Below are 21251 nucleotides of genomic sequence, written 5' to 3' on the forward strand. Positions count from 1 at the left end.
GGGCAATATGGCCCTCAGATATATTTCAATAAAGTTATTAGGGTGCCCCCCCCATCTAATAAAAAAATAATAATAAATGGCGCAGACATGCGCACTGGTTACTGTGCTGAAGATCTGCCTTCAGCACAGTAACCATCAGGGACTAATAATAATGGTCCCTGATCATGTGGTCTCCATGATAAACCATTATATTTACAAAACAGAGCCAGGACAGGGGCTGTGCTTCTCTCTCCCCTCAGCGCAGTTGTTCTGTGAGGAGAGAGAGATCAGACTTCTGTCCTGGCTCTGTGAATACATACTGTGAAAAAAAAAGAAAATAAAATCAAATTATAAACTGTCCATCAGTAACTGGCGGTCAGTGGGTGTCCGTGATTAGGCGTCCGTCATTAGACCCTGGGTGTCAGTCAGTCGTTGGGTGTCAGTGAGTTGTTGGGTGTCACTCAGTCAGTCGGTGGGTGTCACTCCGTCAGTGGGTGTCAGTCAGTCGGTGGGTGTCAGTAATTTTTAGGGACGGTCAGTTATTTTAATTTCTTTCTGAGCTGTACAGAAAAAAAAAATGGCTCGGAGATTGTTAAGTGCGGAGCAGGCATACAAATTTCTCTGCTCTGACCACTCTGAATCTGGCACCGCTTCAGAGGCGGAAATATTTTCAGATAGCGGGGACTCCGATTCCATCCCCAGACCCCATAGCCCTATGGTGGTAGAAGTCACCACCTCCTCTCATTCTCCACCCAGCGGTCCCGTCCCTTCTGCTACGTGGGTTCCTGCCACTTTATTTTCCCTCCAAGTACCCCAATTTTTATCCACTCCTCAAATTAATGTGGATGTCGGCAATTTTACCCCTTATGATTTTTTTCATTTATTTGTGGATGTCCTTGAGTTAATTGTGCAGCAAACTAATTTGTACGCCAGACAGTTTGCTGTACAAAAGCCCACGTCTATTTATGTAAGACGGTGGACCCCCACAAGTGTCCCTGAAATTAAAAAAAATTTGGGGCTTACCCTAGACATGGGCATTGTAAAAAAAAACTCTGTCCGATCCTATTGGGCTGCAAGTACTGTCCACTCAACCCCTGTGTTTGCAGCAGTTATGTCCCGTAACCGCTATGAAGTCCTAATGCGGTTCATTCATTTTTCTGACAATTCCCATGTCCCCCCCAGAACTGACCCAGCCTTCGACCGCCTAAATAAATTGAGACCCCTTATTTCCCTCCTTACAGATTTATTCTTGAAATTATATACCCCTGAGAAAAAATTATCCGTTGATGAGTCCCTTTTTAGTTTTAAAGGCCGCCTTTCCTTCCGTCAATATATTCCCTCCAAGCGTGCCAGATATGGGGTAAAATTATATAAGGTGTGCACCTGTGGTCTGTCTATTTATGAGGGCAGAGACTCCCAACTTAACCCCCCAGGCTGCCCCAAAAATATTGGGACATCGGGAAAAATTGTGTGGGATTTATTGGCGCCATTCCTGCACAAAGGGTACCATGTGTACACAGATAATTTTTATACCAGTATACCAGTTTATAAATCCCTCCATGCTGAAAACACAGGGGCTTGTGGGACAGTCCGCAAAAATAGAGTTGGATACCCACAACCGCTGGTCTCCAAACGTTTGGAGAAAGGAACACCCTTCGCCCTCGCAAGTGACCAGCTGCTTGCTGTGTAGTGGAAGGACAGGAAGGATGTCTACATGCTGACCACCTTGCATGCAGACACCACAGTGGCAGTTAGGGAGAGGGGGGCTACGGCGGACAAGCACAAACCAGTCTGTGTGACAGACTACAATAAATTTATGGGAGGTGTAGACCTCTTGGACCAGGCGCTTCACCCCTACCTGGTGAAGCGAAAAAACAGGGCCTAGTATAAAAAGGTAGCAATCTACCTCATCCAGATTGCTACCTACAATAGTTTTATTTTATTTAAAAAGTCCCAGGGAAACCTCAACTTCCTCGAGTACCATGAGAAGGTGATTGAGAGTCTCCTGTTTGAGTCCCCCGCACCTAGGCAAGCCTTTGAATCGGAGGACGTTCGAAGGCTTTCAGAACGCCATTTCCCTCACCCCGTCCCTGCCACTACCAGCAAAACGTATCCACAGAAAAGATGCCGGGTGTGTAGCAAACATGGAAGGAGGAGGGACACCCGGATTTACTGCTCCAGTTGCCCATCACAACCAGGCCTCTGTAATTACCCCTGCTTTGAAACGTACCATACGGTTGCAAATTATTAATTTTATTTAATACCAAAAAGAACGGGGGGCGGAAGGGGGGTTCAGGAATTCTGTTTAGTTTGTGGGCTTTCCAGGGAGGGAGGGATCCCTTTGGGATGGGTCGTGGAGCCAATTTTTTTCCCAGACATTGGAATTAATTTTACCTTTTCTGATTTGTTTCCTTACATTTTGGAGTGTACATCTTCAAGTGTGCAATGGGGCCTGAACCATTTTCAAGCAAATTTTGTGTTCTGAAAACAACTGGGTGTTCCTTTATGTTTGGGCCCTGCCGTTTGTCAAGACATAAGATTAGGGCCACAATGGGGGTATTTCTGCGATCCCTGTGATAATAATTCATGAAGCAGCCGCCGGAAGTCGAAACACTGTGCACAGTAAGCCGGCTGCTTCATGAATTAATATCACAGGGATCGCAGGTCAGTGAATGTAACGGGGCATTCGATTGCATAGAAAGGGGGAATATAAATGTAATTTTATCTCCTAAGACTCCTGTGCCCAGCCTTCTGTCTCCCAGGGAAGCATGGGAGGCTGAAGCATAGCCTCCCGCACAGCCCGTCTCCCTTTTGCTAATAGGAGACGGATGGCCCTTAGCAACGCACATTTGAAGAGTGCTGCTAAGGGCCATTTCAGCTCCAGTTTTCTACCAAAAATAAACGTTTTGGCTAAATAAAGTCTATTGCAAAATTGTTACCTATCACTTGCCCTACACTTTAGCAAAAAAAATAAAAAATTGTTATTGTTTAATAAAATTTTCACAGGAAATTGGAGAAAAAATATTTGTTAGATGGGTAACCTTGTTACTGTCTTAGAAATATGCCACATTCTAATCTTTGTGGCGCATACAGATGAGAAGTGAAGCTGTGCACTTATAAGGGAGGCAGATTTCTAAAAAAGCATTTGCCTGTACATATGACTATGTCTAGCTAAGAAAGCAGTTGTCCCGCATTTCTGTCATTCTGATGCTGTTGTGAGCAGCGTTCTGGTCTGACATATATAAATACTTATTGCAGAAAAAAACTGAACTGTAGTGAAAGCAACATGTCCAAGAAAGCTGAGAAAAATGTCTCCAACTATGTTCCAAATTCGAGTTTGTTCACAAGTAGAGTTGAGCGAACACCTGGATGTTCGGGTTCGAGAAGTTCGGCCGAACTTCCCGTAAATGTTCGCGTTCGGGATCCGAACCGAACTTCGTCCCGAACCCGAACCCCATTGAAGTCAAAAAATAAAAAAATAAAAATGAACCAATATCAATTGGACAGAGGTCCCATAGCAGAGAATCTGGCTTCACGTCAGCAGAGAATCAGTCTCTTCATGCCATAGCAAAGAATCTGGCTTCATGTCAGCAGAGAATCAGTCTCTTCATGCCATAGCAGAGAATCTGGCTTCATGTCAGCGCAGAATCAGTCTTCATGTCATAGCAGAGAATCAGGCTTCACGTCACCCACCACTGAAACAGGCCACTGTCACACATTTAGGCCCCGGCACCCAGACAGAGGAGAGCGGTCCCGTAACAGAGAATCTGGCCTTATGTCAGCACAGAATCTGTCCTCATGTCATAGCAGAGACTCAGGCTTCACGTCAGCCACCACTGGAACAGGCCACTGTCACACATTTAGGCCCAGGCACCCAGGCAGAGGAGAGAGGTCCCGTAACAGAGAATCTGGCTTTATGTCAGCACAGAATCTGTCTTCATGTCATAGCAGAGAATCAGGCATCACGTCACCCACCACTGGAACAGGCCACTGTCACACATTTAGGCCCAGGCACCCAGGCATAGGACAGAGGTCCCGTAACAGAGAATCTGGCCTTATGTCAGCACAGAATCTGTCTTCATGTCATAGCAGAGAATCAGGCTTCACGTCACCCACCACTGGAACAGGCCACTGTCACACATTTAGGCCCAGGCACCCAGGCAGAGGAGAGAGGTCCCGTAACAGAGAATCTGGCCTTATGTCAGTGCAGAATCTGTCTTCATGTCATAGCAGAGAATCAGGCATCACGTCACCCACCACTGGAACAGGCCACTGTCACACATTTAGGCCCAGGCAGGGAGAGAGGTCCCGTAACAGAGAATCTGGCCTTATGTCAGCACAGAATCTGTCTTCATGTCATAGCAGAGAATCAGGCATCACGTCACCCACCACTGGAACAGGCCACTGTCACATATTTAGGCCCAGGCACCAAGTCAGTGGTGTAGTACAGTTGATATGAACCACATGAAGTTTCACCAAATATCCAGTCTGCAGGTTTGCAATAGGGTCATACCAATATACAGGAGCTGCAGCAATGATCACTTGTTAAATATAGTTCCATATATTCATAAGCTGTTAGCAGAGAGTCAGGACATGCTAAATAAACCTCTTCAAATGTGCTATTAGATAACTGAGGAAAGTTTTAACAGACAGAGTCTTTACAGTAAACTCTTCCAGAAACCCCCCTGTGTATTCTGCTACTTGGTTTGGTCTTCTCAGTGCAGACATTTACTGTGAAGGAGGTAGGATCTCTGTCTAAGTTCTCTAAAGCTAAAGTTCATTTATCTATTGTAAAAAGTTATAATATATACCCATAATAGTTCTGTAGAATGTAAAGAGGTGACTGTATGTTTTTTAGCAGCCTTTAAACCCTGCAGCACATGCTAGGCTGAGTAGATGATGTACAGTTAAAGAGACATGTGTTCTTCCTAAAATGGCTGCAAGACATGCTGTATTCCAGGTCACCCTGCTGCAATATCTTTGTAAATGATTTTCTCTTGTTCAATTTTCTGTATGCTTTGTTATATCCTGTAACATGTATGTGGGAATGTAACCTGGCTGTATACCACATAGTGGCAGTGTTTCCCTGTTGTATTACAGGCTCCAGCCAAGTGCACTACACCTCAATAAAGCTTTAAACCACAGAAGACCTGAGTGTCGTCCCTTAGAGTCCACTTAGAGTTTATGCCTGGAGGAGCTGGTGACCGAGTGAGTGTGAAAGCTGGAGGTGTCGCAGATGGTGCAAGGAAAAGAGGGTTACATTTGGTGCCGTGACTCGGATGTCATCATTCTGCTCAAAGTGACCAGTGAAGATACCTAAAGTCACCAGTGTGCGAGTTCTGAGGTGATTGTGCCACGGCGGAGCTGCTAGGCGGCAGATTGACCTTATTAGCGGTTTATATCCTCTCAGGAATAGAAGATGAGTGGACGAGCCAGAGCCCGCGGAAGAGCACGTGCCAGGGGGCAGCCCAGCCAAGGACAGCCTGGACAGGAGCAAGAGGCTCAAGAACCTAGACGCATTGAAAGACCCCAGCAGCCACCAGCCGAGCCTTTGCTTGTGGGAAGAGGGTGCCAGAGAGGCCCGCCAGTAGTGGAGAGACCTCCGACGGATGTTCTGCAGCTTTCAGCTGGATTTCAGGACATATCCCTCGGAGAACGGGGTGGCCGCAGGCGTGACTTCCATGACCTTGGAGTGAACACCCGGCAGACCATTGAATAGAAATGTGAGACCTGTTTTTTTTTTGCACTGTGTGACAGGTTAAGGTTTAATCACAGAATCAGACTTCTATCTGCACGGTAGCGTGTGTCTTAGGTTTTTCTGAATTACACTATCAGTACCTTCAATGTAAGATATCCTTTTTGGGATAGATTTCAAGTAGGCCTCAAATACCAGAAACTAGTTATTTTGAGAATGGCAAATTTGGGAATGCTTTTTCAACCCAGAACAAAAAGTCTGCTTTTACGGTCACTACAAATAACTTGACCAGCAAAAACAGTGCAGATTTGGTTGAATAGAGATGTGAGACCTGTTTTTTTTTGCGCTGTGTGACAGGTATAGGTTTAATCACAGAATGACACTTCTATCAGCACGCTAGCGTGTGTCTTAGGTTTTTCTGAATGACACTATCAATACCTTCAATGTAAGATTTTCTTTTTGGGATAGATTTCAAGTAGGCCTCAAATACCACAAACTAGTTATTTTGAGAATGGCAAATTTGGGAATGCTTTTTCAACCCAGAACAAAAAGTCTGCTTTTACGGTCACTACAAATAACTTGACCAGCTAAAACTGTGCAGATTTGGTTGAATAGAGATGTGAGACCTGTTTTTTTTTGCGCTGTGTGACAGTTATAGGTTTAATCACAGAATGACACTTCTATCAGCACGCTAGCGTGTGTCTTAGGTTTTTCTGAATGACACTATCAATACCTTCAATGTAAGATTTTCTTTTTGGGATAGATTTTAAGTAGGCCTCAAATACCACAAACTAGTTATTTTCAGAATGGCACATTTGGGAATGCTTTTTCAACCCAGAACAAAAAGTCTGCTTTTACGGTCACTACAAATAACTTGACCAGCTAAAACTGTGCAGATTTGGTTGAATAGAGATGTGAGACCTGTTTTTTTTTGCGCTGTGTGACAGTTATAGGTTTAATCACAGAATGACACTTCTATCAGCACGCTAGCGTGTGTCTTAGGTTTTTCTGAATGACACTATCAATACCTTCAATGTAAGATTTTCTTTTTGGGATAGATTTTAAGTAGGCCTCAAATACCACAAACTAGTTATTTTCAGAATGGCACATTTGGGAATGCTTTTTCAACCCAGAACAAAAAGTCTGCTTTTACGGTCACTACAAATAACTTGACCAGCTAAAACTGTGCAGATTTGGTTGAATAGAGATGTGAGACCTGTTTTTTTTTGCGCTGTGTGACAGTTATAGGTTTAATCACAGAATGACACTTCTATCAGCACGCTAGCGTGTGTCTTAGGTTTTTCTGAATGACACTATCAATACCTTCAATGTAAGATTTTCTTTTTGGGATAGATTTCAAGTAGGCCTCAAATACCACAAACTAGTTATTTTCAGAATGGCAAATTTGGGAATGCTTTTTCAACCCAGAACAAAAATTCTGCTTTTACGGTCACTACAAATAACTTGACCAGCTAAAACTGTGCAGATTTGGTTGAATAGAAATGTCAGGTCTATTTTTTAGGCGCTGGGTGACAGGCTCAACTTGCCCCTGATGTAATATATGGCCAAAAAATAACCAGACTGTTGATGGTTAAATGCACTTGGGTGACACAGGCTCAGCCTGCAGCTGATGTAGGATATAGCACAAAATAACCACACTATCGATGGTTAAATACACTTGGTGATAGCTCGTGCTGGCGCACCACAAGTCACAAAATGGCCGCCGATCACCCCAGAAAAAAAGTGATCCTAAAACGCTCTGGGCAGCCTCAAAAAAGTGAGCAAGTCAATAATAGCACTTCAATGATCCACAGCTGCAGATCGATCACAGAATGAAGTCTTTTGGAGGAGTTAATCTGCCTAATTTCGCCCTAACGTCGCAGCTGCAACCTCTCCCTATACTGATCATAGCAGAGTGACGTGCGGCGCTACATGACTCCAGCTTAAATAGAGGCTGGGTCACATGGTGCACTGGCCAATCACAGCCATGCCAATAGTAGGCATGGCTGTGATGGCCTCTTGGGCCAAGTAGTATGACGCTTGTTGATTGGCTGCTTTGCAGCCTTTCAAAAAGCGCCAAGAAAGCGCCGAACACCGAACCCGAACCCGGACTTTTACGAAAATGTTCGGGTTCGGGTCCGTGTCACGGACACCCCAAAATTCGGTACGAACCCGAACTATACAGTTCGGGTTCGCTCATCCCTATTCACAAGATATAAGAACACTGATAGGGCTGTAATGACAAGCTGGCATTCACGGACAGTGACTGGTCGTACAACGTCTATTTAGCCCCATCAATTCCTATATGAGAGACGAACGTGCTAAGTGACGTGGTGCACCATAACAGGCCCCTGCCCGACAAGGTAGAAACCGCTATGCACACAATCAACCAGTCACCTACAGAATATATAAAAGGACAGTGTCCAGAACCGTCTGTAGGAACAGTATAGGATCACTAATTCCCAAAATGATGTCAGGATTTCTAGACGTGTTGTGGGATGTAAGAGGTCAACAACAAAAAAAAAATCTTAATAAAGCCCTCAGTGAGGAACAACTCAATCATTAGAGATCCTCCAAATAAAAAAATATCATGCCAATATCATGATACAGTAATGTGAATGGAATTAATAGCTTTGTGTGGCAGGACATAATCATAAAAAATGTAATGATGAAAACAAATCAGAAAAGGTGAAATTTGTTCCACTGTCTGAAAAAAAAAAAAATTGCTCCACAGCCCATCCCAAAAGGATCCCTCCCTCCCTGGAAAGCCCACAAACTAAACAGAAAATGAGAATAAATCAACTTTTGAAAAGAACCCCCACCCACCCTTTTTGGTATTAAGTAAAATTAATAATGGTATGCCTCAAAACAGGGGTAGTTGCAGAGGCCTGGTTGTGATGGGCAACTGGGGCAGTAAAATTAGGTGTCCCTCCTCCTTCCATGCTTACTACACACCCGACATTGTTTCTTAGGATATGTCTTGCTGGCAGTGGCAGGGACGGGGTGAGGGAAGTGACGTTCTGAAAGCCTTCGAACGTCCTCAGATTTAAAGACTTGCCTAGGTGCGGGGGTTATAAACAGGAGACTCTCAACCACCTTCTCCTGGAACTCAAGGAAGTTGAGGGTTCCTTGGGCCTTTTTAAATAAAACAAAACTATTATAAATAGCAATCTGAATTAGTTAGATTGCTACCTTTTTATACCAAGCCCTGTTTTTTCGCTTCACCAGGTAGGGTTGAAGTGCCTGGTCCAAGAGGTCTACACCTCCCATAAATTTATTATAATCTGTTACACAGACTGATTTGCATTTGTCAGCGGTAGCCCCCCTCTCCCTAACTGCCACTGTGGTATCTGCGTGCACGGTGGTGAACATGTAACATAGTAACATAGTACATAAGGCTGAAAAAAGACATTTGTCCATCCAGTTCAGCCTTTCATCCTGGAAGTTGATCCAGAGAAAGGCAAAAAAAAAAGTGAGGTAGAAGCCAATTTTCCCCACTTTAGGGGAATAAAAAAATTCCTTCCCGACTCCAATCGGGCAATCAGAATAACTCCCTGGATCAACAACCCCTCTCTAGTAGCTAAAGCCTGTAATATTATTACACTCCAGAAATACATCCAGGCCCCTCTTGAATTCCTTCATTGTAGACATCCTTCCTGTCCTTCCACTTCACTGCAAGCAGCTGGTCACTTGCAAGGGCGAAGGATGTTCCTCTTTCCAAATGCTTGGACACCAGCGGTTGTGGGTATTCCACTCTATTTTTACGGACTGTCCCAGAAGCCCCTGTGTTTGCAGTATAGAGGGATTTAAAAAGGGCTATGCTGGTATACAAATTAAGTGTACATGTGTTACCCTTTGTGTAGGAATGGCGCCAATAGATTCCACAAAATTTTTGCTGATGTCCCAATAATTGCTGGGCAGCCTGGGGGTTTGGGAGTCTCTGGCTTCATAAACAGACAGACCGCAGTGTAGACGGTTGTGCTCTCGCACATCTTATATAATTTTACCCCACGCTTGGAGGGAATAAATTGATGGAAGGAAAGGCGGCCTTTAAAACTAAAAAGGGATTCATCGACAGATACATTTTTATCAGGGGTATATAATTTTAGGAATGAATAATAGGTCTCAATTTATTAAGCCGGTCGTAGGCTGGGTCAGTTCTTGGGGGAACATGGGAATTATCTGAAAAATGCATAAACTGCATTAGGGCTTCAAAGCGATTTCTGGATATAACTGCTGCAAACACAGGGGTTGAGTGGACAGTACTCGCAGCCCAATAGGATCAGATGGATGTTTTTTTTTACAATGCCCATATCCAGAGTAAGCCCCAAAATTGTTTCAATTTCAGGGACACTTGTGGGGGTCCACCATCTTATATAGACAAACGTGGGCTTTTGTATAGCAAACTGTGTGGCGTACAGATTAGTCTGCTGCACAATTAATTCCAGGACTTTATCATCCACAAATAAATGAAAAAAACATAAGGGGTAAAATTGGTGACGTTTACATTAATTTGGGAAGTGGATCAAAATTGGGGTACTTGGGGGGAAAATTATGAAGCAGGAACCCACGTGGTAGAAGGGACAGGACCGCTTGTTGGTAAATGCGATGAGTGGCGACTTTTACCACCATAGGGCTATGGGGACTGGGGATGGAAGCAGAGCTAGAGTCCACTCTATTGGAAAATATTTCCGCCTCCGAAGCGGTGTCGGATTTAGAGTTTTCAGAGCATAGAAATTCATATGCCTGCTTTGCACTATACAGTATAATCTTTGAGCCATTTTTTTTATTATAAAGCTCAGAAAGAAAAAAATATATATATTATATATATCCCACCCTAGAAATTAAAAGTAAATCTTTGGTATCGTCAGTAGCGGTGCATCCACTGACCTACAATTATGGACAATTATGACCCTAACAGATGGACAGTGACAGATGGCCTCTGACCGCCAGTAACAGACGGACACACAGTCTCTAATGAAAGGAGGTAACTGACCGTCCCCTAATAGACGCATAATGACGGACGCCCACTACCCGCCAGTTACGGATGGACAGTTTATAAACAGATTTTTCTTTTTTTAACAGTATATCGCACAGCCAGGACAGAAGTCTGATCTCTCTCCTCACAGAACAACTGCACTGAGGGGAGAGAGAAGCACAGCCCCTGTCCTGGCTGTGTTTAGTAAATATAATGGATGTGATCTCCATGATAGGGTTATCATGGAGACCACATGATCAGGGTCCAATAGTAATGGTCCCTGATGGTTACTATGCTGAAGGCAGATCTTCAGCACAGTAACCACTGCGCATGTCTGGGCCATTTTTATTTTTTTTTCTATTTCATTTAATGTGATGGGGGCTCCTGCCCTTTAATAAAAACTTTGGGGGCCATATTGCCATGATCGTGGTGCCTAAGGACCCGTTCGGGACATAAATCATTACTCTCTCTCCTCTCCTGAGGAGAGAGAACCAGTGCAGGGGCGGCGGCGGCCGGAATATAGTGTGGGCATGATCCGGGCCACCGCTGCCATCTTTGTTGGGGGGCGTGAGGATCGGGACCCAGCTTTCCCTTATGGGGAAGCTGGCGAACCCTATCCAGCCACAGGAGACTTTCTCCCTCCTCTTTTACATTGTATCTCGGCGATCACATAATCAGAGACCGCTTGTCTCGGTCTCTAATCACTGCCCCGAGCCCTCAGCTACCTCCGGTAGCTACGGGCACATTGCTCCAGCGCATAAGTAAAGCTCTAACTTGGACTGAAGTTGTCACGGATGGTGTACAGGAAACAAGACGATGCAATACAATAATGACTCACTGGATCCACAACTAAGGAACAAAAGGGAGACCCCTACATGAGACCTGCCACTCTCCCTAATTGCTCAGCCTATGCGAACACCCCAAAGGTGGATGGTCGCATATCCACGTGCCTCGGCTATCTAATACCTGAAGACCCTACAATAGTGAGGGGACACGACCACCGGCTCCCTACACTAGACACGGAGGGAGTCAGGGTCACCTGAAAATCCAGCAGACAGAAAATCACAAATAAAGGAACAGCACTTATCTTGCAGAGGACTGGGAAATAGAAACAGCAAGCACACACACTCCAGGAAGTTGTATAAGCCGCAACCTAATGCATCATGGGGAGGAACTTAAAGGGAAGCAATCAGTCCAACTGCATGACAGCTGAGATAGACTAACGAGATGAGGAACTTAACCAAAAAAAAGAAACTCAAGGAGGAGGATCTGGAAAGCTCCTGTCAGAGCTTCTCAACTGTCTGGTTGTGACAGAAGTGCCGCCATAAAAAGGCAGCACTCCAGCCCAATGCCCCTTAGTGACCACTTTAAAAACACGTATGGGTGGTCACTAAGGCTTTAAAACTCAAAGGAAAATGGCCACATATACTGTAGATAAATATTCATTAAAAAAGATCATTAAAATGTTACTTTCGAGTTATGTCTGACAAATTGCAGCATATACTATTCAAACCAATAGTATATATATAGTAGATTAAAAATTATTTTGTTTTAACTATTTTTTGAACATTTCAGATCATGTTGTATGTGAAGAAGAATTTAAATATGCAATGCTTGCTCTAAATTGCATATGTCCAGCTACCTCTACATTAATCACTTTGCTGGTTCATACCTCAAGAGGACAGTAAGTATTTCTTATCTTAGGATCTAAGAAAGCACAGAATACACAAACAGCACTATCAAGTATAAATGATTAAGGGGCAACATAAGAAATGTAATTTGTTTGCTGTCTCTACTATTATATCCGTATACATTCAATTGTGTTCCTCAGAATTGGAAGATCAATTTCATGAGAATAGAGATGTTAGACCATAGAGATGTTAACCAAATTCACTGAATATGATTTTGTATAGGACTGTATAAAGAGGCAAAAGAAGGGGTGTCGTCGCTGAGCCCCATTTTCCTGAGTGTCTGTGAAGAAAGACAAAAAATACTACCAGAATGCTTCTTTATAATTGCATCTTTCAGAAATCCCTTTCCTTAAGAAGGCAATGAGTTACACGAAAATCTCTTAATAGCTACTTTTATTGGAAAAATTTGCAATGATAAAGAGGGAAGCAAACAAACAGTAGCCATGAAACAGGTGTACCACACATAGTATCACTGCATATAAAGGCAATAAAGGCATTCAGTTCAAAAACAACAAAAAATAAAACATAAGTTTAATTATTGACATTGGGTTAGCATTACTGGATCTGAAGTAAAAACAAAAACAAAAAAAAACATGGGTACAGTTCAAGGATAAGCTTCGAGGAACTGGTCTGAATGTGAATTCCAGGAAGCCCCAAAGGAATCGATATATAATAATTGTCACTTTAAGTTTTAAGAAATTGTTGTCTAGTATTAGCTCTCCAGCCACATAGCTCTATAAAGCTATATATGTGACATACTTTTTCAAGCCATTAAAGTATCAAAGGGGCCTCTGTGTTTCTCTATTTTAATAGAATAAGAATCTTGACAACTTAAATGAATCAAGTAATAAGAACTTTTTTTGAAGTTCCAAAAGTTTTAAAAAGAGTTTAAAGGAAATCTGAGTTAGCTTTATTATGGGTTGTATCTCAAACACGTAGACCTAGATAACAGTGAAACCACAACACTCCTTCTTTGCAGTAAAAAAAATCAAGTGTAACTTAAAGGGAACCTGTCATCAACTTTATGCTGACCTCACTGAGGACAGCATAAAGTAGTGATAGACATGCTGATTTCAGCGGTGTGTCACATACAGTGTGAGCTAATAATAAGTGGTTGCTGAGAACCAGCTTTAGAATCATTGCAACCCATGCTTTGAAAAGAGTCAAATCTACTTGACAAGAGTCATGGTTATTCATAATCTCCTGCACTCCCACCGATGTGCTGATTATTGGCAGTTGTCTCTTAGAGAGAAAGGGAGAAAACTAGGTAGAAGCCTGTCGTCATCAGCAGGTGGGCAGGGAGAGCAGGAATTTATGAATAACCATGACTCTCCGCAAGTATATTTGACTCTTTTCAAGGCCTGGGCTGTAATGATTATAGTAGTATAAACAGGGATAACTAGTCAAACTCAAAGTGACAGGTGACCACGCCCCTTTTCCCATGTATAATTCCCCCACAATCCCCCCCAAACCATGCCTAAATTACCGTCCATTCAAATCTCCTTTTTATTCTTTTAGATCCGGTAAAGCGTCAATAATTTAATTAAGTTTAATGCTAATGTCCAAATGTCTAAAAATGCCCTCCTAAAAGGAATTTGGGCCCCTTTACGCACCTAGGCTGCAAAAAAGTGTCACACATGTGGTATCGCCGTACTCAGGAGAAGTTGGGCAATGTGTTCTGGGGTGTCTTTTTACAGATACCCATGCTGGGTGAGAGAAATATCTCTCTAAAATGACAACTTTGTATAAAAAAAAAGGGAAAAGTTTACTTTTAGAGATATTTCTCTCACCTAGCATGGGTATATGTAAAAATACACCCCAAAACACATTGCCCTACTTCTTCTGAGTACGGAAATACCACATGTTTGACACTTTTTTGCAGCCTAGGTGCCCAAAGGGGCCCAAATTCTAAAGAGCACCTTTAGGATTTCACAGGGCATTTTTTAGGCATTTGGATTCCAGACTTCTTCTCACGCTTTATGTCCCCTAAAATGCCAGGGCAGTATAAATACCCCACAAGTGACCCCATTTTGGAAAGAAGAAACCCCAAGGTATTTTGTGATGGGCATAGTGAGTTCAAGGAAGTTTTTATTTTCCCTTTTATCCTCCATGGTGGCATACCATGAGAGATGACCCGCCTCCAACCAGGTAGGGACAGGAAGTATAAATTTGACTCTCCTCCAGCTCCTCCTCAGTGTCTTCCTGTCCCTCCAGGTAGGGGATAGGGTTTTCCCTTTTGGTCGTGGACCATGAAGAATGAAGAGGATTACCATGTGAGGAGGCAGCAGAGTCCGAACCCTAGTTGGGAAAAACGGGCTCTGAAGACCTGTCTCTTACCTGCTGCTAGGCGCGGGCAGACAGGTCCACGTGGGACCGGACACTCATGGAGTCCCTCCGGTCAGTCGCAAAACTCCACACTGCGATCCTGCATGGCCGGCGCTCACAGTGTCGTCACCGGTAGTGGACACGCTCCATGCGTTCCACGGCTTACTTCCGGTATGGGGCCTGAGAGCACTTCCTGGCAGAGGATCGCATGCCGGCGACGGCGGGAGATTCAAAATCGCGCAGGATTATGACGGAGGTCGTCCTCTGATCTGAGGTCTTAAGGTAAAGCTATTTAAGGGGGTAAAGTAAGTGGCTGTTACCCTAAACATGCTGGATCCAGGTGAAGTTATGGAGACCACTCAGGGATCTGTACCTGTGAGTAATGTTACCAGACAAGGGTTAAGGCAGTATATTCTGTTATCAACCCTTATGTGTTCTCTTTCTTTCTGTATGTGTGCAGAGTGAGAAAGAGATTGCTCAGAAAGCTAAAACTAGTCAGAGGGCAAAAAAGTGCAGTATTTGTTCTGTCAAACTTTCAGATTCCTCTACTAGGAAAGTTTGTAAAAAATGTACTGACAATATTTCTAAGGAATTAGTTCCGTCTTTAAAAGAAGAACTTAAAAACACAATTAGAGAAGAAATCAGGTCTGCTATGTCCGATCCCTCATTAATTCCTTCCTGCTCCAAACAGGCGCAGGGACCAGCGACAAAAACGTCTGATTCAGAATCAGAAGAAGATTCTGAATCAGGAGAACTCGGGTCCGAAGATTCTGGATCTGATTCAGAATTTAAAAACTATCTTTTTTCATCAGAGGATACCAGAGAATTAATTAAAGCGGTTAGGGCCACTATGGATCTTTCTGAGGAAAAGGTCCGCAGATCAGTCCATGACGAGATGTTCAGTGGATTTGAGCAGAGGTCTAACCGAGGCTTTCCGGTACATAAAAATATGCACAATCTAATTAAAAGGGAATGGAGGTCCCCGGATAGGAAATTGTTCATTCCTAAAACAATAAGACGACGGCTCCCTTTTTCTAGTGAAGACGAGGCCCTTTTAACAACTTGTCCTAAGATAGACGTTTCCCTATCTAAATTAGTGAAAGGTCCAAATGCCTTACCGTTTGAGGATATGGGATCATTAAGGGACCCCATGGATAAAAAATACGGATCAAACCCTCAAAAAGACATTGGAAGCTTGTGCGGCCCTCTTTAAACCAAACATTGCTGCAACATCAGTATCTAGATCACTAAAGAAATGGCTCACGCAGTTAGAATCCTTACTGAAAAGCAGAAATACATACGATAGTCTAAAAGATTCCTTTCCGCTCTTAATTAAAGCTGTGGATTTCCTATCTGATTCCACTGGGGAATCAGTCAGGATAGCTGCAAAGGCATCTGGGTTAGCGGTCGTTGCAAGAAGATCCCTCTGGTTAAAGTCTTGGTCGGGAGAGGTCAGTTCAAAACTAAAGTTATGTACCTTACCTTTTCATGGTAATTTGTTATTCGGAGAAGATTTAGAATCCATCCTAGAAAAGGCTTCCGACTCAAAAGGAAATTTCCCTTTCGGAGGGTTAAAAAAGGAAATCCCTTTCAAGCGAAGAAAACGAATAGAGATTCGGGCTGGTCAAGGAGAAGAAACCAGAAGAGAAGAGGGTACTTGTTCTCTACAAAGAATACGGAACCGTCAAAGCAATGATGCCAGTGCTCAGGTAGGAGGGAGATTAAGTTTTTTTCTAGACTATTGGGAAATGATTACAACAAACCCTTGGGTCTTAAACATAATATCAGAAGGCTACAAAATTGTGTTCAGTCTTCCTCCTCCCTCAAATATTTTCAGGGTAACTCCAATTCAAAAAGCAACCGTTCTTCAAACAAATCTGGAACAAGGGATTCCGAAGCTGCTAGCTCAAAAAGCCATAATTCCGGTTCCCCATTCTCAAAAAGGTCAGGGATATTATTCAACCGTTTTTCTTGTAAAAAAAACAGACGGGAAATTTCGGTTAATAATAAACCTAAAGAACTTGAACAAGTTCATAGAATACAACAAATTCAAAATGGAAACAATAAGATCAACTGTGAATCTGCTAAAAAAGGGAGACTTCTTGGCCTCCATAGACTTAAGAGACGCATACTACCATATTCCGGTATGCAAACAGTCTTAAAAATTCCTGCGTATAGCGGTCTATTTGGGGAAAGATCTTCTCCATTTTCAGTTCCAGGTATTACCCTTTGGAATAACCTCGCCCCCCAGGGTCTTCATAAAGGTGATGTAGGAGCTGGTGGCCCACTTGAGAAGGAGAAACATCCTGATTGTTCCTTATCTAGACGATCTACTGATAGTAGGCGAGACAAGACAGTCCCTAGAGAGCAATCTCTTAGTGACCTGCCAGACGCTGTATCTAGCAGGATGGCTAATAAATTGGGAAAAATCAAAGCCAGTCCCGTCCCAGGAAATAATTTTCTTGCGCCTCTCCCTAGACACCACTCGTCAGAGGACATCTCTTACAGAGCAAAAAGTGTCTGGAGTGGTAGAAAAAGTCTCAAGGTTTCAAAGTCATCCATCTTGTTCGATACGGGAGGCTATGAGACTACTAGGGACTTTAACCTCTTGCATCCCTGCAGTAAAGTGGGCTCAGTTCCACTCTCGAACTCTGCAACATTGGGTATTAACCTGCTGGGACAGAAACCAGAGTTCATTGGAACAAACAGTTCTGATTCCATTAGCAGTAAACCAGTCTCTTCTGTGGTGGAAACAAGTAAATCACCTATGTCAAGGAATTCCATGGAATTCGGAAGAACAGGTGTTTGTCACAACAGACGCAAGTCCTTAGGGGTGGGGAGCGCATTGCTCTCATCACTATTTCCAAGGGGCCTGGGCAGACCACCAAAAAACTTTGTCATCAAACCAAAAGGAATTGATGGCAGTTTGGGAGACTATAAAAGTTGCGAGTCAATACATAGGAGGAAAAGATGTTCAAATAAAATCAGACAACACAACAGTGGTGGCATATTTAAATCATCAAGGTGGAACAAGGAGCCAATGTCTGAGCCAAATAACAGAAAAGATTTTTTCCTGGGCAGAAGAAAATATAAGATCCCTTTCATCAGTCCATTTAAAAGGAAGCTTAAACATAAAAGCAGATTTCCTAAGCAGGGTCAAGATAAATCAAACAGAATGGAGTTTGAAGAAACAAGTTTTTCACCAAATAACAAAAAAATGGGGGGTCCCCTAGATAGACCTCTTTGCATCAGCCACAAACTCAAAAGTAGGTTGTTTCCTTTCCCTCAATCCAAAAGACGGAATCGAAGGGATAGATGCCTTGTCAATATATGGAATTTCCATCTGGCTTACGCCTTCCCTCCTCTGCAACTAATATCTTGAGTGATAAAGAAGATAAGGCAAGACAGGGCTCACGTTATTCTGATAGCCCCCTTATGGCCCAAAAAATCATGGTTTCCACTATTAAAGATCATGTCCATCCAAAGTCCATGGATCCTTCCTTGGGATCAGGATTTGTTGTCGCAGGGACCAGTTCACCATCCCGAGGTGGAAAGGCTGCATTTGGCAGCCTGGAACCTGAAAGGTTGATTTTTAAAGCTAGAGGCCTGTCAGATCCCGTCATCAATACTATGTTGGCTAGTAGAAAGGAAATAACCTTAAAGATCTATAATAAAGTATGGAGAGCTTTTAATACCTGGTGTATGAAAGAGAAAGTATCCCCTGAAAAATTTTCAGTTCTTTCAGTTCTAGGTTTTTTACAATCTGGGCTGGAGAAAGGTCTTCGTCCCAATACACTAAGGGTTCACGTATCGGCTCTTAGTGCAGTTTTTGATGAAAAAATTGCCAATCATTCTTGGGTTATCAGATTCCTAAAAGGGGCAGACAGACTGAGACCATCATTGAAAGCCATGACTCCCCCCTGGGATCTCAATGTTGTTTTATCAGGTTTGATAGAAAGTCCTTTTGAACCCTTATCATCTGTCTCTATAAAATATATAACACTAAAAACCCTGTTCTTAGTAGCAATTACGTCAGCCCGCAGGGTTAGTGAAATCCAGGCCCTAAAGATTAATGAGCCTTTCTGTGTCATTTCTTCCGATTAGAATTACGTTTAAATTGGATAACTCCTTCCTTCCCAAGGTTGTGTCTAATTTCCACAGGCAAGAAGAAATATTGGTTCCCTCATTTTGTGACGACCCAAAAACAGAAGGAGAGGAGAGATTTCATAAATTGGATGTACGCAGAGCAGTTCTAATATATTTAGAAGCCACAAAGGCCTTCAGAAAGACGGACTCTTTATTTGTTCAGTTTCTTGGCACAAATAAAGGACAGAGCGACAAAAAATACTGTTTCCAGATGGATTAAAACGGCGATTTCAGAATCATATAAAGCGCTAGGGAAATCGCCTCCTGAAGCCTTTACAGCACATTCTACAAGATTAGTTCTGCCTCTTGGGCAGAAAGGGCTAACGCTTCACTAGAGCAGATCTGTAGGGCTGCCACTTGGTCTAGCCCTAATACTTTTATCAAACATTGCAGAGTCCATGTTAAGGCAGGTCAAGATCTAGCCTTTGGGAGGAAAGTTCTTCAAGCCATAATCCCCCCCTAGTTGTTTAATATGTTATATCTCATGGTATGCCGTCATGGAGGATGAAAGGTAAAAACCAAATGACGTACCGGTAATTCCTTTTTCATGAATCCTCCATGACGGCATAGGGGTTTCCCACCCAAATTTTTTTTTTAAAAAAATAAATAAATATATATATATATATATATATATATACATTCATTCATAAGAATATATAGGTATATATAATATAGAATTAGCAATAATAAGTCTACACATAGGTGATGGTGTGCAAAAAAAAAAAAAAAAGGGTATAAATGAAAAGATTAGAAAGAACACTCGCTAGGCTGTCGATCCAGAAAGACACTGAGGAGGAGCCGGAGGAGAGTCAAATTTATACTTCCTGTCCCTACCTGGTTGGAGGCGGGTCATCTCTCATGGTATGCCGTCATGGAGGATTCATGAAAAGGGAATTACCGGTACGCAATTTGTTTTTTTTGTCACAAGTTAGTGGAATATGAGACTTTGTAAGAAAAAAAAAAATCATCATTTTCCGCTAACTTGTGACAAAAAATAAAAACTTCTATGAACTCACTATGCCCATCAGCGAATACCTTAGGGTGTCTACTTTCCGAAATGGGGTCACTTGTGGGGTATTTATACTGCCCTGGCATTTTAGGGGACCTAAAGCGTGAGAAGTCATTTTGAATCCAAATGCGTAAAAAATGCCCTGTGAAATCCTAAAGGTGCTCTTTAGAATTTGGGCCCCTTTGCGCACCTAGGCTACAAAAAAGTGTCACACATGTGGTATCGACGTACTCAGAAGAAGTTGGGCAATGTGTTTTGGGGTGTCTTTTTTACATATACTCATGCTGAGTGAGAGTAATATCTCTCTAGCACCATGGTAGATAATGTAAAAAATCCCGGTCTTTATTAGCACCAAAAATTCAGGTGAATACAGCAGTCAAAGGATAACACTGGTGCCCCCCGGTTACCCGGATCTACGCGTTTCGAACAGGTGTGTTCTTAGTGACTAAGAACACACCTGTTCGAAACGCGTAGATCCGGGTAACCGGGGGGCACCAGTGTTATCCTTTGACTGCTGTATTCACCTGAATTTTTGGTGCTAATAAAGACCGGGATTTTTTACATTATCTACCATGGTGCTGGAGCATTTCTTCTATTTCCTTCATCTGCAACTGGGACTGGCTTGAGTCCGCTCCGTGCACCGCTGTGCAGGACGCTGAGGTGAGCTGGCTGTAACCCTTTTCATGTAATATCTCTCTAAAATGACAACTCTGTATGAAAAAATGGGAAAAGTTGACTTTTAGAGAGATATTTCTCTCACCCAGCATAGGTATATGTAAAAATACACCCCAAAACACATTGCCCTACTTCTTCTGAGTACGGAAATACCACATGTGTGACACTTTTTTGCAGCCTAGGTGCCCAAAGGGGCCCAAATTCTAAAGAGCACCTTTAGGATTTCACAGGGCATTTTTTAGGCATTTGGATTCCAGACTTCTTCTCACGCTTTATGTCCCCTAAAATGCCAGGGCAGTATAAATACCCCACAAGTGACCCCATATTAAAAAGAAGACACCCCAAGGTATTTCGTGATGGGCATAGTGAGTTCATGGAAGTTTTTATTTTTTGTCACAAGTTAGTGGAATATGAGACTTTGTAAGAAAAAAAAAAAAGAAAAAAAAAAAAACATTTTCCGCTAACTTGCGACAAAAAATATAAACTTCTATGAACTCACTATGCCCATCAGCAAATACCTTAGGGTGTCTACTTTCCGAAATGGGGTCATTTGTGGGGTGTTTTTACTGTCTGGGCATTGTAGAACCTCAGGAAACATGACAGGTGCTCAGAAAGTCAGAGCTGCTTCAAAATGCGGAAATTCACATTTTTGTACCATAGTTTGTAAACGCTATAACTTTTACCCAAACCAATAAATATACACTTATTGCATTTTTTTTTTATCAAAAACATGTAGAACAATAAATTTAGAGA

The 21251-nt window shown here is 42.7% G+C and overlaps 1 protein-coding gene across 1 annotated transcript in view; it reads left to right on the top strand.

Annotated features, from left to right (window-relative positions):
• The window catches only part of LOC120978569 (potassium channel subfamily T member 2-like), a 1475081-nt gene that overhangs the window by 597824 nt on the left and 856006 nt on the right, over nucleotides 1-21251 (top strand). Inside the window, 1 exon segment of the mRNA XM_040406800.1 lies at nucleotides 12228-12336. Within this exon segment, the coding sequence (XP_040262734.1) occupies nucleotides 12228-12336 (109 nt within the window).

This window comes from Bufo bufo, chromosome 9 (genome assembly GCF_905171765.1).
Source record: "Bufo bufo chromosome 9, aBufBuf1.1, whole genome shotgun sequence".
In the NCBI taxonomy this organism is placed as follows: domain Eukaryota; kingdom Metazoa; phylum Chordata; class Amphibia; order Anura; family Bufonidae; genus Bufo; species Bufo bufo.